Here is a 25,699-nt window from a genome sequence, read left to right on the forward strand (position 1 = left end):
TCCTTGCACAGGGCAGAGCAGCCAAATTCTGAGGTCCCTGCCCTCTCCAAGGCAACAACATGGGTAGCAATGCATGCTTCTCTGGCCTTTCAGTTTATTACCAAGGAAAGGTCATAGGAACACAGATTTATGAACTGAGAGGGCCTTAAAGGTCATCAAGGTAAACTCATCATTTTATAGATGGAGAAACTGAGGCCCAGACAGGGTGGGCCTAAGCATCTTGCCCAGGATGGGCCACATTCCTAAATTCAATCCCAGTGACCAAATGCAAACAAGCCCCCATTTTTCATGGGTGGTCAGAATGGAACATTCCTAGGGGCTCCAGCCCAAGGCCCTCCCCTGCTTCCTTCCCATCCAGGCCAGGAGCTGCCCCCCCCCACCCCGACCCCTCCCAGCAGGGTCTACCAAGAATACTGGCACAACAATGAGGGAGCTTACCTTTACCACAGGGGGAGGTGCTGAGAAGAGCCGGGAGTTCTGGGTAAAGTCCTCCACTCGCAGAGTAGCTGACATGATGAAGAGTTTCAGGGGCTGCTGCTTCTGCAGAGACACAGACCCACCACCATCATGCTGGGTCTAGCACTGGGGCACTCAACTGAGAGGGAGGAGGGCCCTGGTCAGGCCTCAGGAAGCTGCTCCTCAATGCACAGCTCAGCCCACGGGCAGCTCAATAGCTGCTTTTCAGTTCACTCATTTAGAAATGACTTAACAAATCCAGATGTTCCCAAATCCTGACAGGGTCCCACCCACTGCTGCAGCTGCAGAGGAAGCAGCTAGAATACAGTGCTCTCCCTTTCTGATGACATTTATAAAGGAAGAAAGCAGCGGGTCTATAAAGGTCTTTCCTCCACTGCCCGGTGGCCCTTGCCTTCTCAGGCTTCCATGGAAAGCAGTCAACAGGGGAGCAAAAGGGAATCCTGCCAGGCCAGAGATGGGGCACTTAATTCCACAGCGACTGCTAAGCTCCATCGGTTCAGGACTAGGTATCTCTGCCCACTGCTGGCATCAGAAACTCAAACCCCAAAAAAGGACCCTGAATGTGTCGGGAGGAACCCATTGCCTGCCTTCAGCTAACCATCTTGGTCATGTAATAAAAGACCATCACCACAGAGGGCCCAATGCAGGGCTCCGCCCACAAGGGCCCCTGAGAAAGGCTGGCTGAATCCAAGGGACGCGAGACAGGAGTCAAGAGAAAGCGGGGCAACAGAGACCCAACATGGAGACAGAGACTGAAGAATACATGAGGTGTTTTCTGTGTGGAAGCCATCATCCCCAGGAAACAGGAAAACCAGGGAAAGGCTACGTGTCACCCCCTGGTGCCAAGTGCAGAGTTCAGTGATGATTTTGTGAGGGACTATGCTTCTGATTTTCTCTATTTGTACATTTTCTGTTGATAATTATTAGGTTTTTAATAAACATGGATCTTAACTGAAATACTTCCATCCTCTTGGGTGGAGGCAGGGGGTCTACTGGAAAAGAAGGCTGCAGACACTGTTGGCTGGTTTTGTTTAAGCTCTTTCTTTGTCACAAAGAAAGATTCAAATGGGGGAAGGGGGCAGGGGGAGGAGAGATACCTGAAACCAGACAATGACGGCTGTGAAAGACCAAAGGGACTGATAATTCTTTTAAAACTTTGTTCTGGGGAGGGTAGGTGGTGCAGTGAATAGAGCACCGGCCTTGAAGTCAGGAGGACCCGAGTTCAAATCTGGTCTCAGACACTTAACACTTACTAGCCGTGTGACCTTGGGCAAGTCACTTAATCCCAATTGCTCTACCCTCCCCACTCCAAAAAGCAAAAAAAAAAAAAAAAAAAATGTTCTGGAGTCGGCAGACCTGGGTTCTAATTCTGCCTCAAATATTCCTTGGGCTTCAGTTTTCTCCTCTGTAAAACAAGGTCCCTCCCAGCTTCTGGAGCTAGAAAGGTGGCCCAGCAAAATAAACACAGCAGTGCTGGACATGGAGTCAAGAAAATCTGGGTTCAAATCTTGCCTCAGACACCAGGCAAGTCACTTAAACCACTGGGCCTGTTTCCTCCATGAAAGGAGGGAGGGGGCCTTATAGCCTTCAAGGTTTCCCAGCTCCACACTGAAGATGCTAGGCCTGCGACTGAAGGTTAAGTGGCCTGTCCAGGGTCACCCAGATGCAGCATGTAAACTTCCTCAGTCTGAGGCCTCCTCTCTATTCACCATGCAATGCTGCTCATCACATGAAATACTGCATTAACAAGCCAAACCAAACCTGGCTGCTCCGAGTAAAGTGCTGGGTGAGCTCTGAAGCACCGTGTGAACGTCCGTCATCGCCACTGCGCTCCTTACTGTAGAAAGGAAGCCCTAGAAAGCCCCGGGAGAAGAGCCAGTAGGACCAGCACCTTCTCCTCCCCTGCCCTGGCGCTCACACCTTTGCCCGAAGAGACACGATTCGAGACAAGAGGCCAATCAGAATATCCGTGTAGACGCTTCTCTCGTGGGCCTCATCAATGATGATTACTTTGTACTTGGAGAGTAAGAAATCCTGGAGAGGAAAGAGAAAACAAAATACTCAGGGGAGTATGAGATCTGTGGGTGGCTGGCCCTGACAACATCTTCTTAGCTCAGTGACAGCCCATGGTGACATACTTGGCTGATCACTAACCAAGCAATCCATCTACAAGCATTCTGCCCTGGGTTCCAACAAGAGCTGTGTGACGCTGGGCAAGGAACCTCTCTGTGCCTCAGCTTCTCCTCCATAATGAGGACACTGGACATGAAGGCCTCTGCGGTCCCTTCCCACGATTCCATGAACTGCCTGTGGAACAGAAGGGATCTTCCCATTTTGTAGAGAAAAATGGAGACGCATGAGGGAAGGTGAAGCCTTGTACTGACACCATTCTAGCAGGTGGGCAGGCCTGGAGATGGGGCTCAAACCCAAGCCTCCAGGCTGGCTGCTTCACCTGAAATCCATCCCACTTTTCCACTTGGGTGAAATGCCCATGGGGCAAAGCCCAAGTGTCCTGGTCTGCTGATCTATCTCAGGAGGACCAAGAGAACAGGTGGCCTGCCTGCCCCCATGCTCCTGCACCTGAGATTAAATAACAGTACTGATTTTAAAACATGGCCATTTCTTTATCACTCAAGGTTTTGAAGAGCTTTATATCCAATGCGTCATGTGAGCTTCACAACCTAGGAAGGTCGGCCATACTGGTCTTAGTATCTCCATTTCATAGGTGAGGAAACTGGGACTCAAGAGAGAGGTCAAGTGGTTTGCTCAGCATCACACAGCTAGTGTTGTAAGGGCCGGAGGTGGAGTTTGATCCCTAGTGTTCCTGATCTCCCTGCTACGTCCTTGGTGGTCCAGGCTAAGGTTAAGAGAACACCTTCTCTCAGAAAGAAAGAATTCCCACGGGCAGCGACCAAGAGGTAGTTTCTCAGGTACAACACCCACCCCCCACCCCCAAGCAATTCCTCCTCCCCATGGGTAGCTCTCTTCTTAGAATTTCAACAATTCAATTTAACAAGCAATTATTAAATGCCTAAAGTGTGCTGAGCACTGCTTTTGGCAGATAGCACAAAGACAAAAATCCCAACATTCCCTGCCCTCTGAAAGCTTACGCTCTACTGGGAGGAGACAACATGTCCACTAGTAAAGAACTGTGAACCTCAAAGCACTGTGGAAATAGGAATGCCAGCCACACCAGGAGATGGAAGGAATGGTAAGCAGCCTACCTTCTGGATCTCTCGGAGTAAGACTCCGTCTGTCATGAACTTGATTTGGGTGTCCTCTGTCACGTTCCCTTCATATCGGATCTGGTAGGAAACCACCCTGTGCAGGAAACATCCGTACTCACTATCCAGCAGGTGCTTTGGGGCAATCACATCTCCCAAAGAACAGCCAGAGTCCAGGGGGCAGGTGCAGCCTGAGCCCCTCAGACTCTGAAGCCAGAGAGGCTCTTCAGCTCACAGCCAGCTGGATAGCCCAGGAGGGCCGCTCAGCTCCCCAAGCCTCACTCACAAATTTCCAAGAAGCCCAAGGTCACCCCCTAACAAATCCAGCTTCTTTTCTCACTTCCATGTTGCTTTCATTTTCTCTAGCTTTGGGCCATGTCTCCCCCAGTAAACTGTCCACCCTTTGAGGGCAGGTGCTGCCCAAAAGTATGACGGCAGGCTCCCTCCTGGCTGGGCATCTTCAGGAAAAGGCTGAAGCACCTGTGGACGTGTTGTGATGGGGCTTCTTATTCAAGTCTCCACCTGGATAGATGGGCTCTCAGAACCCAGCCAATTCTGAAATTCAAGGAAGTGGCTCCTGTTTGAAATCTTCCAATAAGGAAGAACCCACTGCCTTGAATGGCTAGGAAGCTTTTTTCTTGTATCAAGCCTAACACTTGGATCCCTCTGCCCTCGTTCTGGCCTCATGGCTCACACAGTCTGTCACAGAACAGCCCTCAGCACCTCGTCCCCCATCCTGCCTCCTTCCCTTCTCTTGGCCCAACACCCCCCTTGCCTTCACTCAGTCATGTGTGGCCCTTTACCATTGGGCTCCTCTTCTCCAGAGACACGACAGCTCAACAACACTTCTTCTAAACTGTGATCCCCGATCTGGATACCATCCTCGTGCCGTGGCTGGGAGGTCTGATGAGACTATCGTCTCTTTGTTCTAAGCTGTTATACCTCCGTAAGACAGCCTGACATACCAGTAGCTTTTCTAGTCACTGGGGCATCTTTACATGCTACAGGATGGACTATGGAATTCTGTGACTCCTGCCAGGAACCAGCCTAGTGCTGAGCCCAGAGAAGTGTGGGATCACTGCTCAAATGAATGTGTTGATGCCATGTGCACTTGGTTAGGTCGTGAACTATAGACAGCTTCCTAATTTTCTCATGATAGAAAAAGAATACAAAAGAACCACATTCTGACCTCCTTCCACCCACCTCCCAGCCCCCACCTCAATGGTCCTGCAGGGCAAGGAAGGATGTGAGCTTTCACTCTCACCTTTGGGAAAGGTTCATCTCCTTGGCCACCCGCTGGGACATGGCCACAGCAGCCACTCGGCGAGGCTCAGTAATCCCGATGAGGCCGTCGCTGCCCAGTGAAAGGGAAAGAATTAGCTCTAAGCTGGTGACTCCTCTTCAGCCAATACAGGAGCTACAACAAACGAGAAACCCCAGGGGGGCTCTCTGCCTCCCAATCAACCAAGAAGTAAGCACTTACGAAGTGCCAACTACGTGGCAGGCACTGGAGATAAGGGAACAAAAATGACACAGTCTCTATCCTCAAAGAGCTTACATACTCACGCAGCCCGCCCCTCCCAGACTGGCACATGACCACAGAACGGAGACCTAGTCTATCATTAGCCCAACCAAGCACGACAAAATTAAGGGACAAGTGGTTGCATTAAAGAAGGATGTATTCTAGAGTCAAAAAAGTTATACGTGGATGATCTAGGCCCTATTCTTTTTTGTTAATGTAGATAACCTAGAGAAAATTATATGAAACTCAGGGCCTAAGTGATCCACCGGAAAAAAGAACACAAAAGTATCTGCTCCGTTCAATTTGTTCCAGGGTGCAATTATTAAGTGCCTGCTGTGTGCCAAGCACGGAGCTAGGAATACAAAGACAAAAAACAAAACATCTCCTTGCCCTCTTTTCACGAAGCTCGTGTTCTGCCAGAAGACAGTATTCCATGAAGACCAGAGAGAAAACAGACCATCTAGACTCAGTGTATGGAAACCAGGGGCTCACCTGTCTCAAAACCACATACCCTTATTCCTCAACTAGATGCAGACGTCCTCAGGGAAGGATGTTACAACCCGGCACCAACCCAGAGCCCGTGAGCAAGTGAGCAGGAAGCTCTGGGTGGAAATCAATAACCAAATGCTTTCCTAAGAAGCTATTCCCAGCACCTCATGTAGGCAAGCTCTCGGTCTGAGGAGGCCAACTCAGCAGAAGCCACCATGGCTTAAGTAATGAGAAGCTAAGTTCCTTGAGGCCAGGGGCTGTTCCCCGATAGCTTTTGTAGCCCCGGAATGCCCTATGGTGCCTCCTAGATAGATACTTAAATGTTCACCGAACAGAATAGAACATGAAGGGTTTGTCTCCTGGGCAGACGACTGGGGCATGTAAATGCCAACACATCTCAAGTCGCTGTTACATGGGATCATATATTTAGAGCCTCTAATATACTATGTTTATATAATATAAATCATATATTTCTATCGAGGAACCTTAGAAGTGACTGAATTCAGCCTCCTTCATTCCCAAGATGAGGACAGTGAGGCCCAGAGGGGTTGGCTGGTGCCCAAGGTCACACAGGTAAGTAAGTGGGTGGCAGAGCCAGGATTCCAATGCAGGATCTGTGATGTGAAATTCAGCATTCTTTCCACTAGGCTGTGCTAGAACCAGCTTGAAGCAATTACACAAATTCCTCAGTGGAAACACAGAGGCTTCTTGAAATCCTTATTTTGGCACCCAGCTGAGACTCACGAAGCAGCTGACGTCCTAAACACAGGAAGGGACATGGCTTCTTTCAAGCCCCTCACAGCCTGGTTCCAGCCTGCTTTCAGAACATGTCCTGTCAAGAATGTAGTCTCCTCTCACCTCTGCCTCTCAGAAGGCTGCCTTTAAGCTCAGCTAGGGTAACACCTGCTCTGGGAAGCCTCCACCTACACCCCAGCAGTTAACACCTCAACTTTCACAAATTGATAAGAATTTACTTATCTGGTACTTATATTAGAATGTAAGCTCCCAGAGGGCAGGGTCTGTTTCCTTTCTGTCCCAGAATCCCCAGCACCTAGAATGGTGCTCTAAACTTAGCAGACATTTAATACCTGTTGTTTGGTCCCAAAGGAATATGAGAAGATGCCTGCCTCCTTCTTTGCAGAAGTGAGGGACCATGGGTATGGAGCACTGCATATAATGTCAGATTTTTTGATATATTGGACTTGTTCTGCAGAACTATTTTCCCTTCCCCTTTAAAAAACAACCACAACACAATTATAAAGGACTTTAAGACATAAGAGAGAGGGAAGGGAGGGGAGGGGAGAGAGGGAAATGTGAAAACAAAGAACAAAAAAGTGTTTGTTGTATCAGATTCTTTCATTCTGTCAAACTGGGCTACAACATTCATGAGTCATAGAGATACAAAGAAAAGTCAAAGTCCCTGTCTGCAAGGAGCTCACCTTCTGAGGGAGCGGAGCTGCAGCCACCCCTCCTTATACAGCAGCTCAATCCTAGCTAAGGCAGCTGCTGGCACCACTGTGCAGAGAACACTAGAGTCAGGAAGACCCGAGTTCAAATTCAGCCTTAGACACTTACTAATTGGGTGACCCTGGGAAAGTCACTTTGCTTCTGCCTGCCTCAGTTTGCCATCTTTAAAATAGGGATATAATAACTGCACCTCCCTCTCAGGGTTGCTGTGAGGATCAAATGGGATAATACTTGTAAAGTGCTAATCTCCCCTCTCCCCAAAGCGAGATCATTTGTGAGCCAGGGCACACATTTTGTAGAAGTTCTAACAGTGGAACCTCCAGTGATCTCTGATTTGTACACAGGAGCTGTCCTTGCACAGACATGGATCATCCTAACTCTCCTATGCCTTGGTAAAGGGTGTTCATCAGCTTGGGTGGCCAGAAGACTCCATCCCGGGGAAGCCCCCATGGAGATGAGCCTCTCTGAACTTGGCTGAGTAACCTTTAGATACAACTGGAGGGCTAGCTGGTCCTCTAAGCCTTTCCAGCTGGGTAGGACCTACCAGAACCAACCATCCACTGAACCACTCCTTGAGAACCCAGTGGCCCTCCATACCAGAATGCATGGGAAGACAGTGCCAGGTGCAGATGCTGAGGCTGCCCAGATCCAACTTTCTCTGGAGTGGGTGAAAGCAGCCACAATTCCCTTATCTCCACTCCTTAAGCCTTACCCACTAAACCATCCCTAGCAAGGACCCAGAAAGCTGGGATCTATGGGTCCCACATGAGAGCAAATCCTCTTTGTGCAAATGTGTCTATGATGAAATCAAGACTTCAATACAGAATCTAGCTCTGGCAACAGCTTCTAATGGTCATGTTGGAGCCTGAGAAGCCATGGTGGGGGATGTCCTGTGAGAGTCATTTGGCATATACCTGCTATATCCAGCTTCATACAGAAACTGCGGCACCTGAGTGGTCTTCCCGCTCCCTGTCTCCCCACATATGATGACAATGGGGTTCTCAGCAACAGCCTCCATGATCACTTGCTCTTCTGAAAGAATGGGGAGCTTGAGTCGGGCTTCCTGCCAAAGAAACAACAGCATTACGATTTAGAGACTAACGGGGCTCAGGAATCACCCATCTGGAGCTGGAAGGATTCACAGAGGTCTAGTCCCCCACCCTGTAGTTTGAAGATGAAACCAAGGCACATAAATGTCACAGGATCATGTATCTATACCAGGGAGAACTCTAGAAGTCAATGGGTCAACCCCCTCATCTGAGACAAGGAAACTAAGGCCAGAGAAGTTAAGCGACGTTGCTGGGGTCACACAGCCCTTCAGCATCTCCGGTTCTTCTGACTCCACGTTCACTTGCCTGCCCACTATGCCAAGCTGTCTCCTACTATTCTTTTGATTCCTCTAGGCTTTTCTCCTGTGCAAGGGCTAGAAAGACCTTTACTCTGATCATAATATGCCAGCATCCACCCAACAGAAGTGGGGTGACATTTGCTTCCCCTCTCTGAGGACCAATTTCCTCATATATAAAATGAGGGTGTTGGCATGGATACCTCTACCTTCCTTGACCTTAGGGATAAAGTATCAGAAGCTATAGGTCAATCAGAAACCAAGAGAGAGCTGTTCAGAAATTACAGATGTAAATGAGAAAATAAGAACTATTTTGAAAAAATGTTGCTTATTTTCTTTCTTTACTTATTTTTCAGAATATCACAATTTTTCCCCCTCAAAATAAAGCGCGACTACTACCTGCCCACTCTAGGAATTCCACAACACAGGCCTTAGTATTTATATGACTGGTCACCTCAGTGACTAGTTGGAAAAAATAACAGAATTTCAGAATTGGAATGAACCTGGTCATTTATCTAATTCAAACTCAACCCATTTCTGGGTTTGGACATAAAGGTGATTTGGTGATTTTGTCTGATTTGGACATAAAGGGTGATTTTTTTTTTTTTGCTTTTTGGAGGGCAATTGGGGTTAAGTGACTTGCCCAAAGTCACACAGCTAGTTTTGTGTTAAGTGTCTGAGGCTGGATTTGAACTCAGGTCCTCCTGACTCCAGGGCCAGTGCTCTATTCATTGTGCCACCTAGCCACCCAAGGGGGATTTCTTAAGTAAATTAGGGGAGCAGGGAAAAATTTACCTGTCAAATTTTTGGAGAAGAGTTTATGACTAGGCAAGAGACTGAGAGGATCATGTAAAGTAAAATGGACAACTCTGATTACATAAAATCAAACAGGTTTTGCACAAACAAAACCAATGCAGTCAAAATTAGAAGGAAAGTAGGAAAATGGGGGGAAATTTTTTACAGAGAATTTCTCTGATAAAGGCCTTATTTTTCAAATATATATGGAACAGAGCCAAATTTATAAACATAAGCATCATTCCCCATTGGATAAAAGGTCAAAGGACAGGCAGTTTTCAGAAGAAAAAAATTAAAGCTATCAATAACCACATGAAAAAAAGTTCTAAATCACTACTGGTTAGAGAAATGCAAATTAAAACAACTTTGAAGTACTATCTCACGCCTATCAGATTGGCTAACATAACAGAAAAGGAAAATAAATGTCAGAGGGGAAAAAGAGGGAGACCAAAGAATTGTTGGTGGAGCTGCAAACTGGTCTAACCATTCTGGAGAACAATTTGGAACTATATTCATAAGGCTATAAATCTGTGCATACCCTTGGACCCAGAAATACCACTACTAGGTCTCTAATCCAAAGAAATCTAAGAAAAGGGAAAAGGACCTATTTGAACAAAAGTATTTATAGCAGCTATAAATGGTGGCAAAGGATTAGAAATTAAGGTAATGCCCATCAATTGGGAAATGGCTGAACAAGTTGTGGTCTATGATTGGGATGGAATACTGTGGTGCTCTAAGAAGACTTATATGAACTGACAACCACTGCGCACAGTAACAGCAGCATTGGAATGATGACCAACTGTGAAAGACTTAGCTGCTTTGTTCAAGACAATGATGTAAGATGATTCCAAAGGACATATTATGAAAAATGCTTTCCACCTTCAGAGACAGAATGGATGGAGTCTGAGTGCAGACTGAAGCATACTTTTTTCACTTTATTTTTCTTTTTGTTTAGTTTTTTTGAAACATGACTAATATGTAAATGTTTTATATGACTTCATACATATAATTGATATTATATTGCTTCCTTTCTCAATGAGTCTGAGGAGTGGGAGGGAAGGAGAGAATCTGAAACTCAAAATTTTAAAAAATGAACGTTAAAAATTTTTAACATAATTGGTAAATATTTAACAAAATAAATATTTTTTTAAAAGAAAGCTAAAAAAAAATTCAACCCATTCCTCTGTAACATACCCACCAGCAGGTATTCCCATTAAATTTTATCTCATTAGATTCTTGGGGTACATTAATTAAGAGGGGCCATCAACAACTAAAGCTCCCAGGGGAAAAGAAGAGGAGAGGTATTATGAATAAGTGCAATCGGGAGTGAGATTGGGACCAAGACCAAGAACAGGAGACAGAAAGAGAACGGGACTGGGCACAGGCCTGAGAAAGCAGGATCAGAGAAGAGAATAAGCGACATCGCTATTCTGAGAAGCCCAAAGTGGATGATGAGCCCGCTAACACTGACAAAGGTCCTGGATCTGCCAAGGAGCTGATTAAGTCCATCAATGAAGTCTGCTGGTTCTGCTGGTGGGGAAGGTGGCATATCAGTGAAGAAACAAGAAGTTAAGAAGCAGCTGGGAGATTTCTTTGGCATGTCCAACAGTGATGCAGAGTGTTGTCCGGCCACGATGGATGGCATGGCTGTGGACAGTGATGAAGAGGTGGATCACGGCAAAACGGCCCAGGGTGACCAGAAGAGACAGCAGGGCTGATGGGAGAGTATGGCGAGTCTATGGACAACAAGATTCTGCCTAGAGCTGCACTGCAGTGGGGCCTCAAGATCAGAAAACCAGACGTTTCAAAGAAAGAGATGGCAAGGCAGAGCTTGACTGATAGTGGGAAAAGATCCATGCAATGGCTGAGACAAGAAAGAAAGTGGAGGCTGATGGGGTTGAGGCCCCAAGACCAAACTATCAGCCCAGCACCCGATTCCTGGGAGATCTTATCTGAATATTCCTCATATTTCTTTCTCTCCCTTTGCACTTTCCTTAGAGAGGCTGCAGTGTTAGTGTATATGTATGTATGAAATCACATTGGTTTGATTATTAAAACCCATGTTAATAATAAAAAAAAAAATAGAAAAAAAAAGAGCCTGATTTCTAGGAGGTGATGGTCCATCTTCACTTTACATGGTCAGACCGCACTGAATTCAGTCCTGGGCTCTCCGTTTCAGAAAGAACACTGATAAGCTGGAGAGTTCCAACCAGTAATGCAAAGGGGACCTAGTTTAGGCTGCGTAAGGCTGGAAGATATTGGGGGTGTGAATATGGAGAAGAGAAGGCTCAGGGGAACACGACAGCTCTTCTTGATCATCTGAAACTGTCATTTGAGACATAAATTGGTCTTATAAGATTATCTCTAATTTTATCGTGTATCCACATCATCCATCTATCCATCTTGTCTGTACATAAGTGGTAGCATGTTCCCTCCCCCATTGGACTGGGATCTCCTTGAGAGCTTTTCTTTGTGCCCCCAGGGCTTAGCATAGTGCCTGATAAATGTTTACTGATTCCTCTTTGGCCCCAGAGGTAAGAAGCAAGAGTGATAGATGAAGGCTGCAAAAAGCAGATTTATGCCTGACATCAGGAAAACTGAATAACCCCAAAGCGGAATGGATGAGAGGTACTCTGGAGGGCTACTCGCTAGGTATGATGTAGCAGAGGTGCTTTCCAAGAGGAGAAGTGGACCAGGTCCCTCCCATAACTGAATTTCTGGGGATCTAGGAGACTGCTCTGACATTTGCTGGCTGGGTGACTGTGAATAGGTCACTTCCTCTGAGCCTACTGCCTTGGCATAAAGTAGGGAAAATAAGACACTGAGGTTCCCGCATCATGGGGTAACACTAGAGGGTCAGAACGAGATGGCCTGTGTGAGGACCTTACAGAATTTAATGTGCTCCATAAATACCACATGACATCATTATCCCTATTAGTTTTTTGTCAATATTATTTTTGTTGGCAGTTCACTACCGAGGAAAGGTCCCGTTCCTTCAGCACAAATGCTGACTACACTAGAGGAAAAGATTCAGTTCTATCAGGGAACCCTTCCACGGAATTCTTGTGGATTCTGGGGAACTGAGAAAGCAGAGGTCCCATGGGAAGAATCCAGAATTGGCCACAAAAGGTGACCCAAATGCACCTCTACTTTGTTTCCAGATAGCGGTACACGGCTCCTCTCCTTTCCCTGTGAAAGCACATTCTCTAGGAATGTACTAGCTCTGACCGCTCTGAATCCAATTCCCCCAAGTCTGGTCAAAAGTCATTTATTAAAGGTCTACACGTGGGCCCTTAATAAATGTTAGGCAGCTAGAGGCCTGGGGGAGAGTCAGCTGAACCTGGGAGTCAGAAAGACTTGAGTTTGAATCCTGCCTGGGACACTATAGCTGCTGACCACAGGCAAGGCCTCAGCCTCAGTTTCTTCATCTGTAAAAGAAGACAAGCAGCACCCACTCTGCAGAGTGGTTGTGAAGATAAGAGAGAACAAGTGAAGGGCTTTGCAAACCTTCAAGTGCCAGATAAACCAGCATCATCATCTCTGAGACAGTTTCCAAGCAGGATCACAGCACTAGGAATGACAATGACTTTCAAAGATCATCTCATCCAATGCATTCATTTCACAGAGCAGAGACCAACCTGGATCTCAGCAGAGCGGTCCACTGGGATGAAAACGGCTGGTTTTGCAGATGGTGTTCGGGAAGCAGGTGGAGGAGATGCCAGTGTGGGGGCCGGCTGGCAGCCAGAGGGAGAGCTCTCATCCTTGCCTATGGGCTCAGTGGGCCTCACAGCCACTGTCATCTCTGCCTCTGTACTAACTCCAGCTGGTGCTGGGGCTTCAGAGCCCTCATTCTCACTTCCTGTCTCGGCCTCACTGGAAGACTCAGGCTCCTCTTCCAACGGCTGCCTTCGTCTTTTTCTGTGGGCACCACTGAGGCTACTAATCTTCTCCAGACCCCCTGTTACAGTCTCTTCTGTCTTCCTGGAGGGGCAAAGTAGACAAAATCACATGGATCAACGGATGGGGACAGGTGGACTTGGAGTCAGAGAGAAGTGAATCCAAACTCTGCCTCAGAAAAGACTAGCTGTGTGGTCAACATACTGTGATTCTGTGGTGTGAAAGGCAGTGACTCACCCTGCAGCTATATGACCTGGGTGGTCCTATGGCACCAGAGCAGTCCTCCTCCATATGCCCTAGCCCAGCACACATAGACACACACACACTTTTTTTGTTGTTGTTGGTTTTTTTGCTTTTTGGAGGGGGAAGGTAGGGCAACTGGGGTTAAGTGACTTGCCCATGGTCACACGGCTAATTTTTGTGTTAAGTGTCTGAGGCTGGATTTGAACTCAGGTCCTCCTGACTCCAGGGCCAGTGCTCTATTCACTGCATCACCTAGCAGCCCCTACACACGTTTTTTAAAAAATGAAATGAGGTACAGGGCACAGGACCATATGACATTCGATTCAGAGATGGAAGGGAGACTGGAGCTCAGGCCCAACCACCTCATCTTACAGATGAGGAAACTGAGGCAGAGAGAGATTAAGTGACGTCCCTGGCAGCAGCCCAGAAGGTAGACATCTGAGGCATCACTGAACCAAGGTCTTCCTGGCTCTCCCTCCCATCAGGCCGTGATGCCTGCATGGCAAACCTCTCCAGGGAGCCGAACATCTCAACAATGGGTATACATTTATCCTCAGAAACATGATTTATGTAGAAGCTAAGAAAAGGTTATTGATATTCTTAATAATAAAATTATCCATTGTATTCATACTATTATTAATGACTGAGGTAAATTATGACTATTAATAAAAATAACTGACATTGACTATTACCTGGTTACAGGTAATTATGCTGGGTAGATTGCCAGGTTTGGAGCCAGGACATTTAGGCCTGAATCCTGCCTCAGGTGCCAAACTCTGGCCATCCAGATAACTCTGGACAAGGCAGTTGGTGGTACATTTGTAGAGAGCACTGGGCCTGGAGTCAGGAAGACCTGAGTTCAAATCCAACTTCAGCCACTTACTAACTGTGTAAATCACTTAACCTGTTTGCCTCAGTTTCCTCAACTGTGAAATGGGATAATAACACTTACCACATGGGGTTATTATGAGGATCAAATGAAATCTTTGTGAAGCACTTTGTCAGTCTTAAATCACCACAGAAATGCTACTAAGTTACCTGGCCTTTCTAATTGATAAGTATTTATAAAGCTCCTACTCTGCGGCAGGTACCAAGCCTCTATTTCCTTCTCTGTAAAAGAAAAGCCCCTACTCTCAAGGTTGTTGTATGATTCCACGTGAGGGAATGCATGCAACATGCTTTGTAAACCTTAAGGAAACAAGATGAAGATGACCCATAATGAGAAGGTAAAAAGGTGAACTCAGCAGCTTCATGGCCACTGAAGTTGGTTTTTCCCGGGGTCACACAGCTAGTAAGAGTCACTGGTGGAATTCAAATCCAAGTCTCCCCTGCGTCCAAGGCCAGCATTCTTTTCATCAGCCCTGGAGCTTTTGTTAATTACATCCATACAGCAATACAACTAGCCATCCATCCATTCCCACCCCCCACAATCCCAGATCTACATGTTCTCCCTTTGAGCCCCTGCAAACAAACTCAAGCAGGCGAGCAAGGAGAACGCCAGCGTGCCATCCCATGCTCTCTCGAAGGGCAGGGGGCCCAGGCCAGAGGGCATCTCACCGTTTGCTGCAATACATGCGCTCGCCAGTCCCCAGCTTGGAGGTGGTATACAGAAGCCGCATTTCTGCCTCAGAAGCCTGGACTTCACTCAGCTTCTGCAACAATTCTGCTCGCTGAAGGAGAAGGGGGAGAGGAATGAGAGGGTCATTCACATGGGGCTACTGTCCTCTACCCCTTCAGGTGAGTGATAAAGAAAAAGATACGGCAGAGGTGGTCAGGGAAACATTCTAACAAAGCAGGAGAATCAGACCTGGGGATGATTCTCCTTCTAGATGGGCCTGGAAGGTGGCAGGGTGGAAGGGCCCAGGCTGTCTGGGTAGATGACTTTTGGGAATTAGTAGCCCCCAGCCCAGGCAGCCAGCCACCAGCCCTGCTCCCAGAGGCAAGGGCTGGCTGTCATGTCCTATGTGCAGGACATCAAGGCAGGGTGACCACAGTCAGGGCCCTGACAAGAACGAGCCCAAGCACAAGGCCTTCTACTCTGTAGCTTGGGAAGTATTTGTTCATTCATTCACTGGAGTGTTTGCTTCACTTATTCATCCAAAGACTTAGTAATCATGTACCAAGGACAGAGAACCCCCTGCTAGGTACTGGAGATACACAGATGAACAAATACTGTTCCCCTCTGCTGCTAGTCAAGAAGATGCAGGCAGAGAGCCCACAGAAGATGAGCTTACCGATTTTCACTCAATTACACCTAAGCTTCAGTCTACAGAACACAAATTATTAAAAGAACTTAGCTGGACAGTGACTTGCCCCAGGACCACTATATGAAAGCCATCAAAACTGGCCAGAGTGAGTCTAAAACAACAGCCTCCACCACAACCACCATTTACACAGCACTTTCAAGGACTCTGAAGGGCTGAGGCTGGAAGGGGCCTTGGCGGCCCCCTTACCCCCATTCCTGGAGCCGCACAAAGCTGCCCCCACCCCTGAGGGGGGAGTCATACCTCTGTCTTTTTTTTCTTTTGCTCCAACACTTTCTGTAGGAGCTTCTTCTCCTTCTTGGTCAGGGGTTTCTTCTCCTTCTTGGCGGTAGGCGCAGCCTTCTTCTTCTTCTCCTTCCGTCCAGGCAGGACGAGAGCATTGCTCTCATCTACTCCTTTCCACAGGCTCCTGTCTGGAAAGACACTCATGCCTGAGTCCTCCCAGCCCACAGAGGCCTTAGGACCCAGCTGGCCAACATGGACTGGCACAGAATGGGAAGGGCCAGAGTCAGGTGTTGCCCCAGGAGACCAAGCGTGCAGACAGCAAAGATGTGACTATCAGGAAAGATTTCATATGAGAAGAGCCAACCGTCCAATTATACCAGGACAACCTTATTTCCTTGTTTTGAAGGGGCAACTAATTAGAGAAACCAAGGAAATGCTGGACAGAGGGTTGACCTAGATTTGGTAAAGCCTCAATGGAGTAGCTCATGCTACTTCTTGTGGAAAAGAGGAGGAAGGTGGGCTGGGAGACCCCCTACATATACTTAGGTGGACTTGGGACAGGCTGAAGGGCTGAGTTCATCTTGGGGGCCATTAATGGGAGGAGGGTTCGAGCAGTCACCACTTGAACCCCACCTCTGATGCCTCCTACCCATCTACCCTTACGCCCCTCCAGCTTCAGCCTTTATCTCTTCCAGCTCTAAGTGGAGGATTCCTAAGGCACGACATGATGGAGAGGACCCCGGGAAGGGGAAAGCAAGCAGCAGCTTTGCCCCATCCCCCTTAGGAAGCCAATGGCAAAAGGTACCAGCATCTCTAGGACAACAGCCCCTACAGACGTTACCATTTTGGGGACTTAGAGTGAGAGCTGCTGGAGGGCAGCACTTAGCATAGCACACAGTAGGTGCTTAATAAATGTTTGCTGACTGACAGTGACCTCAGAGATCATCAGTGCACCTCACTCCTCTAACGACAACAACAATAACAATCAGCACCTAACACAGTGCTTAAGGTTAGCAGGCCCTTCACAGCTCTCTCATAATTCTGGGAGGCACGTGCTATCATTATCCCCATTTTACACCTGAAGAAACTGAGGAAGGCAGAGGTTAAATAGTGTGCCCAGAGTCACACAGCTACCAAGTGTCAGAAGCCTAATCTGAACTCAGCTCTTTCAAGCCTAGGGTTCTATCCATTGCACCATCTACACATCTACACAAAAGTACCTATTTGTGTGTGTATAGTGTTCTATCACTTCAATCACATCGACTCTTCATGACCCCATTTGGGGTTTTCTTGGCAAAGACACTGGAGTAGTTTGCCATTTCTCTCTCCAGCTCATCTGGCAGATCAGGAAACTGAGGCAAACTGGGTGAAGTGACTTGCCCAGAGTCACACAGTAAGTGGCTGGGACTGGATTTGAACTCAGGTCTTCTTGACTCCAAGCCTGGTGCTCTATCCACTGAGAGGACACTGTGTGTAGATATGCACACACATAATTTATACAAGTGCACACAGATATACATATATACACATCTATCGTGTGTGCATACCTATATCTATATACACATGTGTGTGCGTGTGTATAACACACAGTGCACACCCTCATACGTGCAGGCATGCACGCCCTTTGCACACACACACATATTCATAGGCACACACATTCAGGTGCCGAAATACCGTCACCAAGACCTGAGTTCAAGCCGGGCAGGGCCCCGCCCCCCAGGTCTCCAGCTCTGGGCCACCTCCCAGGCCTCAGACCTCATCTGTGAAGTGACAGTGCTGGATCAGTGACCTCTAAGGGCGAAGCCGGGCTCTGCTCCAAGTCTGCACCTGCAGCCCCAGGAAGGGCAGCCCCGCAGTCACTGGCTCAGAGGGAGGTGACCTGCCCCGGGTCCCAGTACCACGGCTCTGCTCTCAGCCAAGCCAGAGAAGCGGAAGAGACGGTGAATTATCCACATGCCGTCTCACAGATCGGCACACTGAGGCAGGAGAGGGGAGGAGACCTGGGGGACACAGAAGCGTGACCTCCACTCTGCAGATGAGTAAACTGAGGCCCAGAACCGGGAAAGGACGAAGCTCCCTCTGAGAGAGGAAGGTACTTGGGGGAACGCGGCTCCTCGGCGCCCACTTCACAGAGGAGTACACCGAGGCTCGGAGAAGGGAAGGCCCGCTTACCGTCCAGCTCCAGCTGCACCTGGACGCCCGGCCGCTCAGGCTCAGGCCCCGCCGGCGGCGGCGGCTGCTGCCGCCCTTTGACATTGTAGCGTCGCCGCAGCTTCCCCATGGCGCGGGTTCTTAGACCCGCAGTCCCGGCGGCGGCGGCAACAACCTAGGAGACCACACACGTGCGGCGGCGCTAGTCCAGGAGCAAACGAGACTTCCGCCTCCTGATCTCGCGAGAGCTCCGGGAGGGGGCGGGAAGAGGGGCAGGGGGCGGTGCCTGAACCGATGAGGTGGAAACTGACTAGGAAGGGAGGGGAGGGAGGAGCGTGAAGTGCTGGGGGCAGGGTCGGGAGCCGGACACCAGAATGCCCCGCCAAACCTCAGATGAAGTAGCTCGTGCTACTCTTGTGGAAAAGAGGAGGGAGGTGGGCTGGGAGACCCCCCTACACTTAGGTGGACTTGGGACTGGCTGAAGGGGTGGAGGGGACTTTGATGGAGCTACCAAGCTGGGCTTCCCTTAAGCCCTCACTCTGCCGGAAGCGTGCTACCACCCCCTTTCCTCTGCCAGTTACTTCTTGCTTGCTTTGTTTATATTTCTTTGCGTGTCGTATCTCAGTCAGATTGTAAGTTCCTTGAGGGCAGGCACAATGCCTGTAACATAGTTGTTGTTTTTCTGTAATTTCAGTCTATCCAACTCTTCATGACCCCATTTGAAGTTTTCTTGTCAAAAGATACTGGAGTGGTTTGCCATTTCCTTCTCCAGCTAGCACATACCGTAGCAGACACTTAATAAATGCTGATCGATTGACTGCTTACTCTTTGACCCAGCTATATCACTACTAGGCCTTTGGTATACCCCAAAGAGATAAAAGTAGAAGTTAATGGTTGTAAACGTCTCAATCTATTTATAGTGGCTCTTTTTGTAGGGGCAGAGGACTAGAAACTAGAGAGGAGGGGAGGGCCCAACAATTGTTGTGTCTGATTAGGGTTTTCTTGGCAGAGATACTGGAGTGATTTGCCATTTCCTTGTCCAGCTCCTTTTACAGATGAGGAAACTGAAGCAAACAGGATTAAGTGATTTGCCCAGGCTCATGCAGCCACTAAATGTCTGAGGACAGATTTGAAGTCAGGAAGATGAGTCTTCCTGACTCCAGGCCCAGCACTCTACCCACTGTGCCACCTAGCTGTCTGTCAATTAGAGAAATTATGGTATATGTATGTAATGGAATATTATTTCACCTTGAAGGACACCCTAGGATTTCAGAGAAACTGAACAAGACTTGGTATAAATTGATGCAGTGAAATGAGCAGAAGCCAATTTACATAATAACAACATTGTAACAACTTTCAAAGACTTCGGAACTCTGATCAATGCAATGAAAACTGTGATTCCAGAAGATAGATGATGAAGCATGTTGTCAACCTCTAAACAGAGAGGTGATGGCTTAAAAATGTAGAATGGACATGTATTTTTGGACATGGGAATTTGTTTTGCTTCACTATATTTACTTTCATGGGTGTTGTTTTTTTTTTTAATTTTTCAGACAGGGGAGAGAGAAAGTAATGCTTGTTAACTTAAAAACAAGATAAAATAAATTTTTTTTAAACGACAGCTGGGAGTGACCTTGGAAACAATGTAGTCTCCAGCGAGGAAAATGAGTCCCAGAGAGATTGTCACTAGCTTCAAATCACACTGTTAGTGGCAAGACAGGGAATTCAGTCCATATCTGCTGACCTCTCTTCACCAAGAACAATGGTTTGCAGTTTGTCCTTGGCTTCCATCCCCAGGATCATTACAAGACTCCAGTTTCCCTAACTGTAAAATGAAACAGTTATTCTTATCATCTCTCCCTCACAAACAAAATAAAACAATGATATTTGATTCTCAAAACAACTGTGAGGGAGGGCAGGCAGGCTTTATTTCATTTTTTCAATTCTACATTTATTAAGCACATATTCAGTGTGAGAATGTTAACTTATATAAATTTCCAAGGCTTGCAAAATGTTTTGCACACATTCTCTCATTTGAGAGAGGATGGATCAATTCCCATTTCTGATTCATTCTACCTCAAACCACTGGCAAGCCACCTAACCTTGGGGTGCCTCCAGCAACTGCCTTGAAGAACTCAGATGACTTGCAGATCTGCTAGGGCCTAGGAGGATGTTTCATTCCATGAGTTTTTTAGTGTAAAACATGTAAAATCACAGGCTCCAGACCCATCCCACTTTACCAGTCCCAGATGCCTCCCACCCCCTTAAAACAAAACAAAACAAAAAAAGTGAAAGGAACTCACTGTTCTAGAAGAGGAAGAGGAAAGTGGATTGAGAGAAAGGAATAACAGGCTCAGGGCCCAGATTTCCTGATTCCTGATTCCCAATCTATCAAGCAATTCATTGAAGGAATTTAAGATTTCAGTGTGAGGCCAAACGAGCAAGGTTGTCCATTACACAGTTGGGTGGGCTTTGAATGGGCACAATTAGAGAAAAGAGACACTCAGAGGTATTTAGAACTCTGAATTTGGAGGCAGCTAGATGGTGTAATACTGGAAACGGAAACTGCAAACCACTCCAGTATCTTTGCCAACAACCCCCATGGACACTGTCCATCCGGTCATGAAGAGAGACAAAGATGAGTAACTGAACAGCAACAAGATGAATAGAGAGCTGAGACCACCAGGGACTTAGGAAGGTCTTTCTCAAATCTCCCTAGGGATTCTGCCTCTGTGGTTCCTAGCAAGTCACATGATGTTTTGAAGCCTCAGTTTCCTCTTCTGCTAAGTGAAGGGTTTGAACAAGATGGCCTGTGAGGTCCCTTTCAGCTCCCACTTCATTATTCTATGTCCAAGACAACATTTAGTATCTTTGCCCCCAGAATGCACTCCTCTTCTGAACTTCCCTATTTTGAAAGGGGTATCACTATGCTTCTAGTCATTTAGGTAAGTCATTTTTGACTCCCTCACCTCACACATCTAATCAGTTGTTAAGTCTTGTCCATATGTCTCCTCTCCACTCATACTCACCTCTCACCACCCCTCACCTAGACTATAATAAAAGTCTCCCTCCCTGGGAGAAAAATTTAGAACTCAAAATCTCATAAAAGTGAATGCTGAAAACTAAAAATTAATTAATTAAATTATTTAAAAAACTCTCCCTCCTTGATTCAAGTCTTAACCTTTTCTGATCCATCTTCCATACAATGAAATGAGCACTAACCCCCTTGGAGTGGGTCAAATCCCATTTCTGATGCTTACTCCCTTTGTGACCTTGGATAAATCACTTCACCCTGCTTGCCTCAGTTTCCTCATCTGCAAAATGAGCTGGAGAAGGAACTGGCAAGCCACTCTAGTATCTCTTCAAAGAAAACACCAAATAGGGTCAGACACAACTAAACAATAACAACCACAAATATATTGCATCATGAAATTTATGGTCCAGCCCAGGGGTAGGGAATCTTTGGCCTTGAGTGAGGCCTCTTGGCTGAATCCAAATTTTACAGAACAAATCCGAGATTTGTTCAGTGAAATTTGGATTCAATCAAAGGGCAGCACTTGAGGACCTAGAGGGCCACAGGTTCTGCCTGGTCCAGCCAATGGGCCTTCTTGCTGCTTCTGACACACAACCTCCCATCTCTTGCCTCCATTCTTTGTACAAGCCATCCCACAGACCTGAAATAGATTTCCTCCTCACCATGGCATGTTGGAGTTCCTGGTTTCCACCGATGTTCATTCAATTGCCAACCCAGGGGCCTTTCCTAATCTCCCCCAGTGTTAGTGCCCTCCTAAATTACCTTGTATTTCTATGCCTATAAATATACGTGCATCTACTTAGACTCATGCATGTAAAATGGAATGTAAGCTCCCTGAAGGCAGGGAATGTTTCCCTTTTGTCTTCAAATCTTCAGTTTTGAACAGTGCTGGCACATGTTATGCATTTAACAAATTCTTATTTGGTTTTAAAATATTCTCAGTCAAGTTCTGCCGCCTTATCCTCCCACTCCAATCCCATGAGAAACACTAGAAACACAAAACCCTTACAAACCTACATAGTCAATCAAAAACCAAATGTCCACATTGGCCATAGCCAGAAAACTGTGTTTCATCCTGTATTCGGAATCCACCTTTCTATCAGGAACTGGGCAGCATGTTAACAGATGCTTATTGACTAGTCTATTGGGGTTCTCCATTGGAGGGTGGGTCTGGGATCAGAAGGAGGTACCACCCTGTTACTGGTCCTCATTACTGCCCATCTGGAATCTTGCAAAAGCCTTCCCAACCCATCCTCCTGTGCTTCCACTCTCTTCCCTTTCTTCTCTTCTTCTTATTGCTGCCTTATTAATTTTACCCAAGGACCGGTCATGTCATTCCGCTGCTCAAGTAGATCTGCAACCCCTTTGCTGCAAGTCCATCCCGATGGATATGGAGCTCTCCACCACCCTTCCAAGCCTGATGCCATGTTACTCCTCCCCCCCCCCCCCCCCCCCCCCTGTGCTCCACAATCCAGCACTGCATTCCGTTTGTATGCTCTCCCACCTCGGTGTCTGCTAAGCTCTTCCCTCAGCCTCAAATGCCCTTTCCTTCAATCCCTCTCCACCTCTTTTGTCCTTCCGCATCTTTTACAACTCAATCCAAATGCAGCCTTTTCAGAATCGTTCCCCACACACTATCTGCAGGCTGCACATTGCAATCCTCTAATGCACTTGTATTTTTTAAAATTAATTCTTTTCAATGAACAAGCTTTTATTTTCCCTCCCAATCCTCCCCAACCCTGAGGAAAAAATACAAAAACAAAAACCGAACCCTCGGAGCAAATATGCATGGTCGAGCAAAACAATTTTTTGCATTGATCGTGTCCCAGCATGTGTTTTTTCTTCTGTAAATGGAGTACCTGACCTCTCTGTCAGGAGATGGGTAATGCATTTATACTTCACTATTCCAAGGATTAGTGGTTTCATCAGTGTGGAAACTCCTTCCATCAGCACAGATCTCAGCCCCCTGTGCCTTTCATTCCTCATCAATGCATCGATCTGGCCAGGCTGGCAAGGAGTTAGTTATTCTGCTCTTATGGAGGTTGTCTGTTGCTTGGCAGCACTGAGTGTGGTGTGTAGTACACTGGAAAGGACAGTGCATCTGAAGCCAAAGGGTCTGGGTTCAAATCCTATCTCTGGCTTTAATCTGGCCATGTTATTTCACCTTTCTGTACCTCAGTTGGACTAGAGCTACCCCTGAGGTTCCTCTATACCCTAAATCTACAATCTTATAACTTTCTAGCTTGACAGAATCAGAATTTGTGTGTTCCTGACATAGCCTTTGATTTAATTAAAAGTTCTTATTAAATTACTACCTACTACATGCAGGGAATTGTACCTGACTGGGCATACCAAGTCCAAAATAAACCAATTTCTATCTACAAAGAGTTTGTTTTAGGGCTCAGATTGGGATATGAAACAAGCAGATAAATATATGCTAAGTAAATACAGAAAAATCCAGAGGGGAGAGAGCACAAAGAATCTACATCAGGAAAGGCTCCCTGGAGAAAGTGGCACCTTAGCTGTTTTCTGAAAGTAGCTAAGAATTCTACTAGGTTGAGGAAGGGAGAGAGAGCATTCCAGACATGGGGGACAACCTGGCCAAAGGCCCAGGAATATTCTATGTAGGGAACACCTACCAGGTCATTTTGACTGGAATGGAAAGCACATAAAGGGGAAGAATATGCAATAAAACCAAGGACAAAAGGCATTGGAGGAGAATTCTAGTGGAGGATTTGACTAATCAATTATTATTGTGTGTGATTATCTATAGTTGTATATGTCTTTTTAAAAAAAAATTTGCTTTGGGGAGGCTAGGTGTCACAGTGAATAGAGCACTGGCCCTGGAGTCAGGAGGACCTGAGTTCAAATCCAGCCTCAGACACTTAACACTTACTAGCCATGTGACCTTGAGCAAATCTCTTAACCCCAATTGCCCTCCAAAAAAAAAACACAGCAAGGGTGGCTAGGTGGTGCAGTGAATAAAGTGCTGGCCCTGGAGTCAGGAGGACCTGGGTTCAAATCCAGCCTCAGATACTTAATACACACACATAAAACTAGCCCTGTGACCTTGGCTAAGTCACTTAACCTCAGTGGCCCTCCAAAAAACAAGCAAAAAAATTTTGCTTCATTAAATATTTCCCAACTACATTTAGAAAAAATTTTAATATTTATTTTGTGTGTGTGGGGGAGGAGCAGAGCCAAGATGGCAGAGTAAAAGCACAAACTGACTTGAGCTCATCCCCAGTTACCCCAAATACCTGTAAGAACTGACTCTAAGCAAATTTTACAGCTGTAGAACCCACAAAAGAACAGTGTGAAATACATCCCCAGCTGAGGACAGCCTGCAAACAATAGGAAGGGTCTATCATACTGGGTGGGGAGCAGAGTGCAGTCCCATGTGGGCCAAGCAGGCACAGACCAGAGACACAGACAAGCCGGCAGCAGACCTCAGGGGACTGAATCATTGGCAGCCATAGTGGTTTCCAGACTTTTCAATCCATAAATGCCAAAAAGAAAGTAAAAGGTCAGTGGGGAAACTCTGTTGGAACTGGGTGAGAGAAGATCGTGGTGGCTCCAGGGGTAATGGAGGTGGTGGCAGCTGCAGCTGCCTCCAGGGCTCCAGACCCACAAACAGTAGAGAGTCCAAGAAGCCAACCAGAGGGCAATTGCAGGAATCTCTTTGCTGGCACCGAGGCAGGAATGACTCAACCTTACTCTCACTGGCTTTGGCTTAAGGAGGGAATAACATACACACTCAATTGGGTATCTTACCCTACAGGAAAGTATCAGGGGAAGGAGATAAGAGGGGGGATGATAGAAGGGAGGGCAGATTGGGGGAGAGGATAGTCAGAAGCAAACACTTTTGAAAAGGGACAGGGTCAAAGGAGAAAATAGCATAAATGGGGGATGGGATAGGATGGAGGGAAATATAGTTAGTCTTTCACAACATGACTACTATGGAAATGTTTTGCATAACTACACATGTATAACCTATATTGAATTGCTTGTCTTCCCAGTGGGGGTGGGTGAGGAGGGAAGAAGGGAGAGAATCTGGAATTCAAAGTTTTAAAAACAAATGTTAAAAAATTGTTGTTGGAGTAGCTAGGTGGTCCAGTGAATAGAGCACGGGCTCTGAAGTCAGGAGGACCTGAGTTCAAATCCAGCCGCAGACACTTTTAACACATACAAAAAAAAACTAGCCATGTGACCTTGGGCAAGTCACTTAACCCCAACGCCCTCTAAAAAGAAAAAAAAAAAGAATTAAAAAAATTGTTGTTACATACAACTGGGAAATAAGATATACAGGCAATGGGGTATAGAAATCCATCTTGCCCTACAAGAAAGTAAGGGGGAATGGGATAAGGGGAGTTATGGCGGGGGGAGGGGGACCATATGAGAGGGCAGACTGGGGGAAGGAGTAATTAGTGTGCTTGCCATCTTGGGGAAGGGGAGAGATGGGGAGAAAATTTGGAACTCAAAATCTTGTGGAAATGAATGTTGAAAACTAAAAATAAACAAATTCTGAAATGATTAAAAAAAAAACATTTATTTAAAAAAAATTTC

The 25,699-nt window shown here is 46.7% G+C and overlaps 1 protein-coding gene across 1 annotated transcript in view; it reads right to left on the minus strand.

The window, feature by feature from the left end:
- The window catches only part of LOC138158057 (probable ATP-dependent RNA helicase DHX37), a 42,640-nt gene extending 24,304 nt beyond the window's left edge, over positions 1–18,336 (minus strand). Inside the window, exons 1-9 of the mRNA XM_069084359.1 lie at positions 18,121–18,336; positions 15,967–16,136; positions 15,017–15,129; positions 12,958–13,300; positions 8,094–8,242; positions 4,966–5,055; positions 3,702–3,798; positions 2,398–2,511; positions 439–540 (exon numbers count right to left, since the gene is read on the minus strand). Coding sequence (XP_068940460.1) covers positions 439–540; positions 2,398–2,511; positions 3,702–3,798; positions 4,966–5,055; positions 8,094–8,242; positions 12,958–13,300; positions 15,017–15,129; positions 15,967–16,136; positions 18,121–18,229 — 1,287 coding nt within the window. The 5' untranslated portion in view covers positions 18,230–18,336. The remainder of the gene's footprint in view (positions 1–438; positions 541–2,397; positions 2,512–3,701; positions 3,799–4,965; positions 5,056–8,093; positions 8,243–12,957; positions 13,301–15,016; positions 15,130–15,966; positions 16,137–18,120) is intronic.
- Between the last annotated feature and the right edge of the window lie 7,363 nt (positions 18,337–25,699).

The sequence above is a fragment of the Petaurus breviceps genome, unplaced genomic scaffold, assembly GCF_028583685.1.
Source record: "Petaurus breviceps papuanus isolate PSGF00001 unplaced genomic scaffold, PetGlider_PUasm1.0 100, whole genome shotgun sequence".
Taxonomy (NCBI): Eukaryota; Metazoa; Chordata; class Mammalia; order Diprotodontia; family Petauridae; genus Petaurus; species Petaurus breviceps.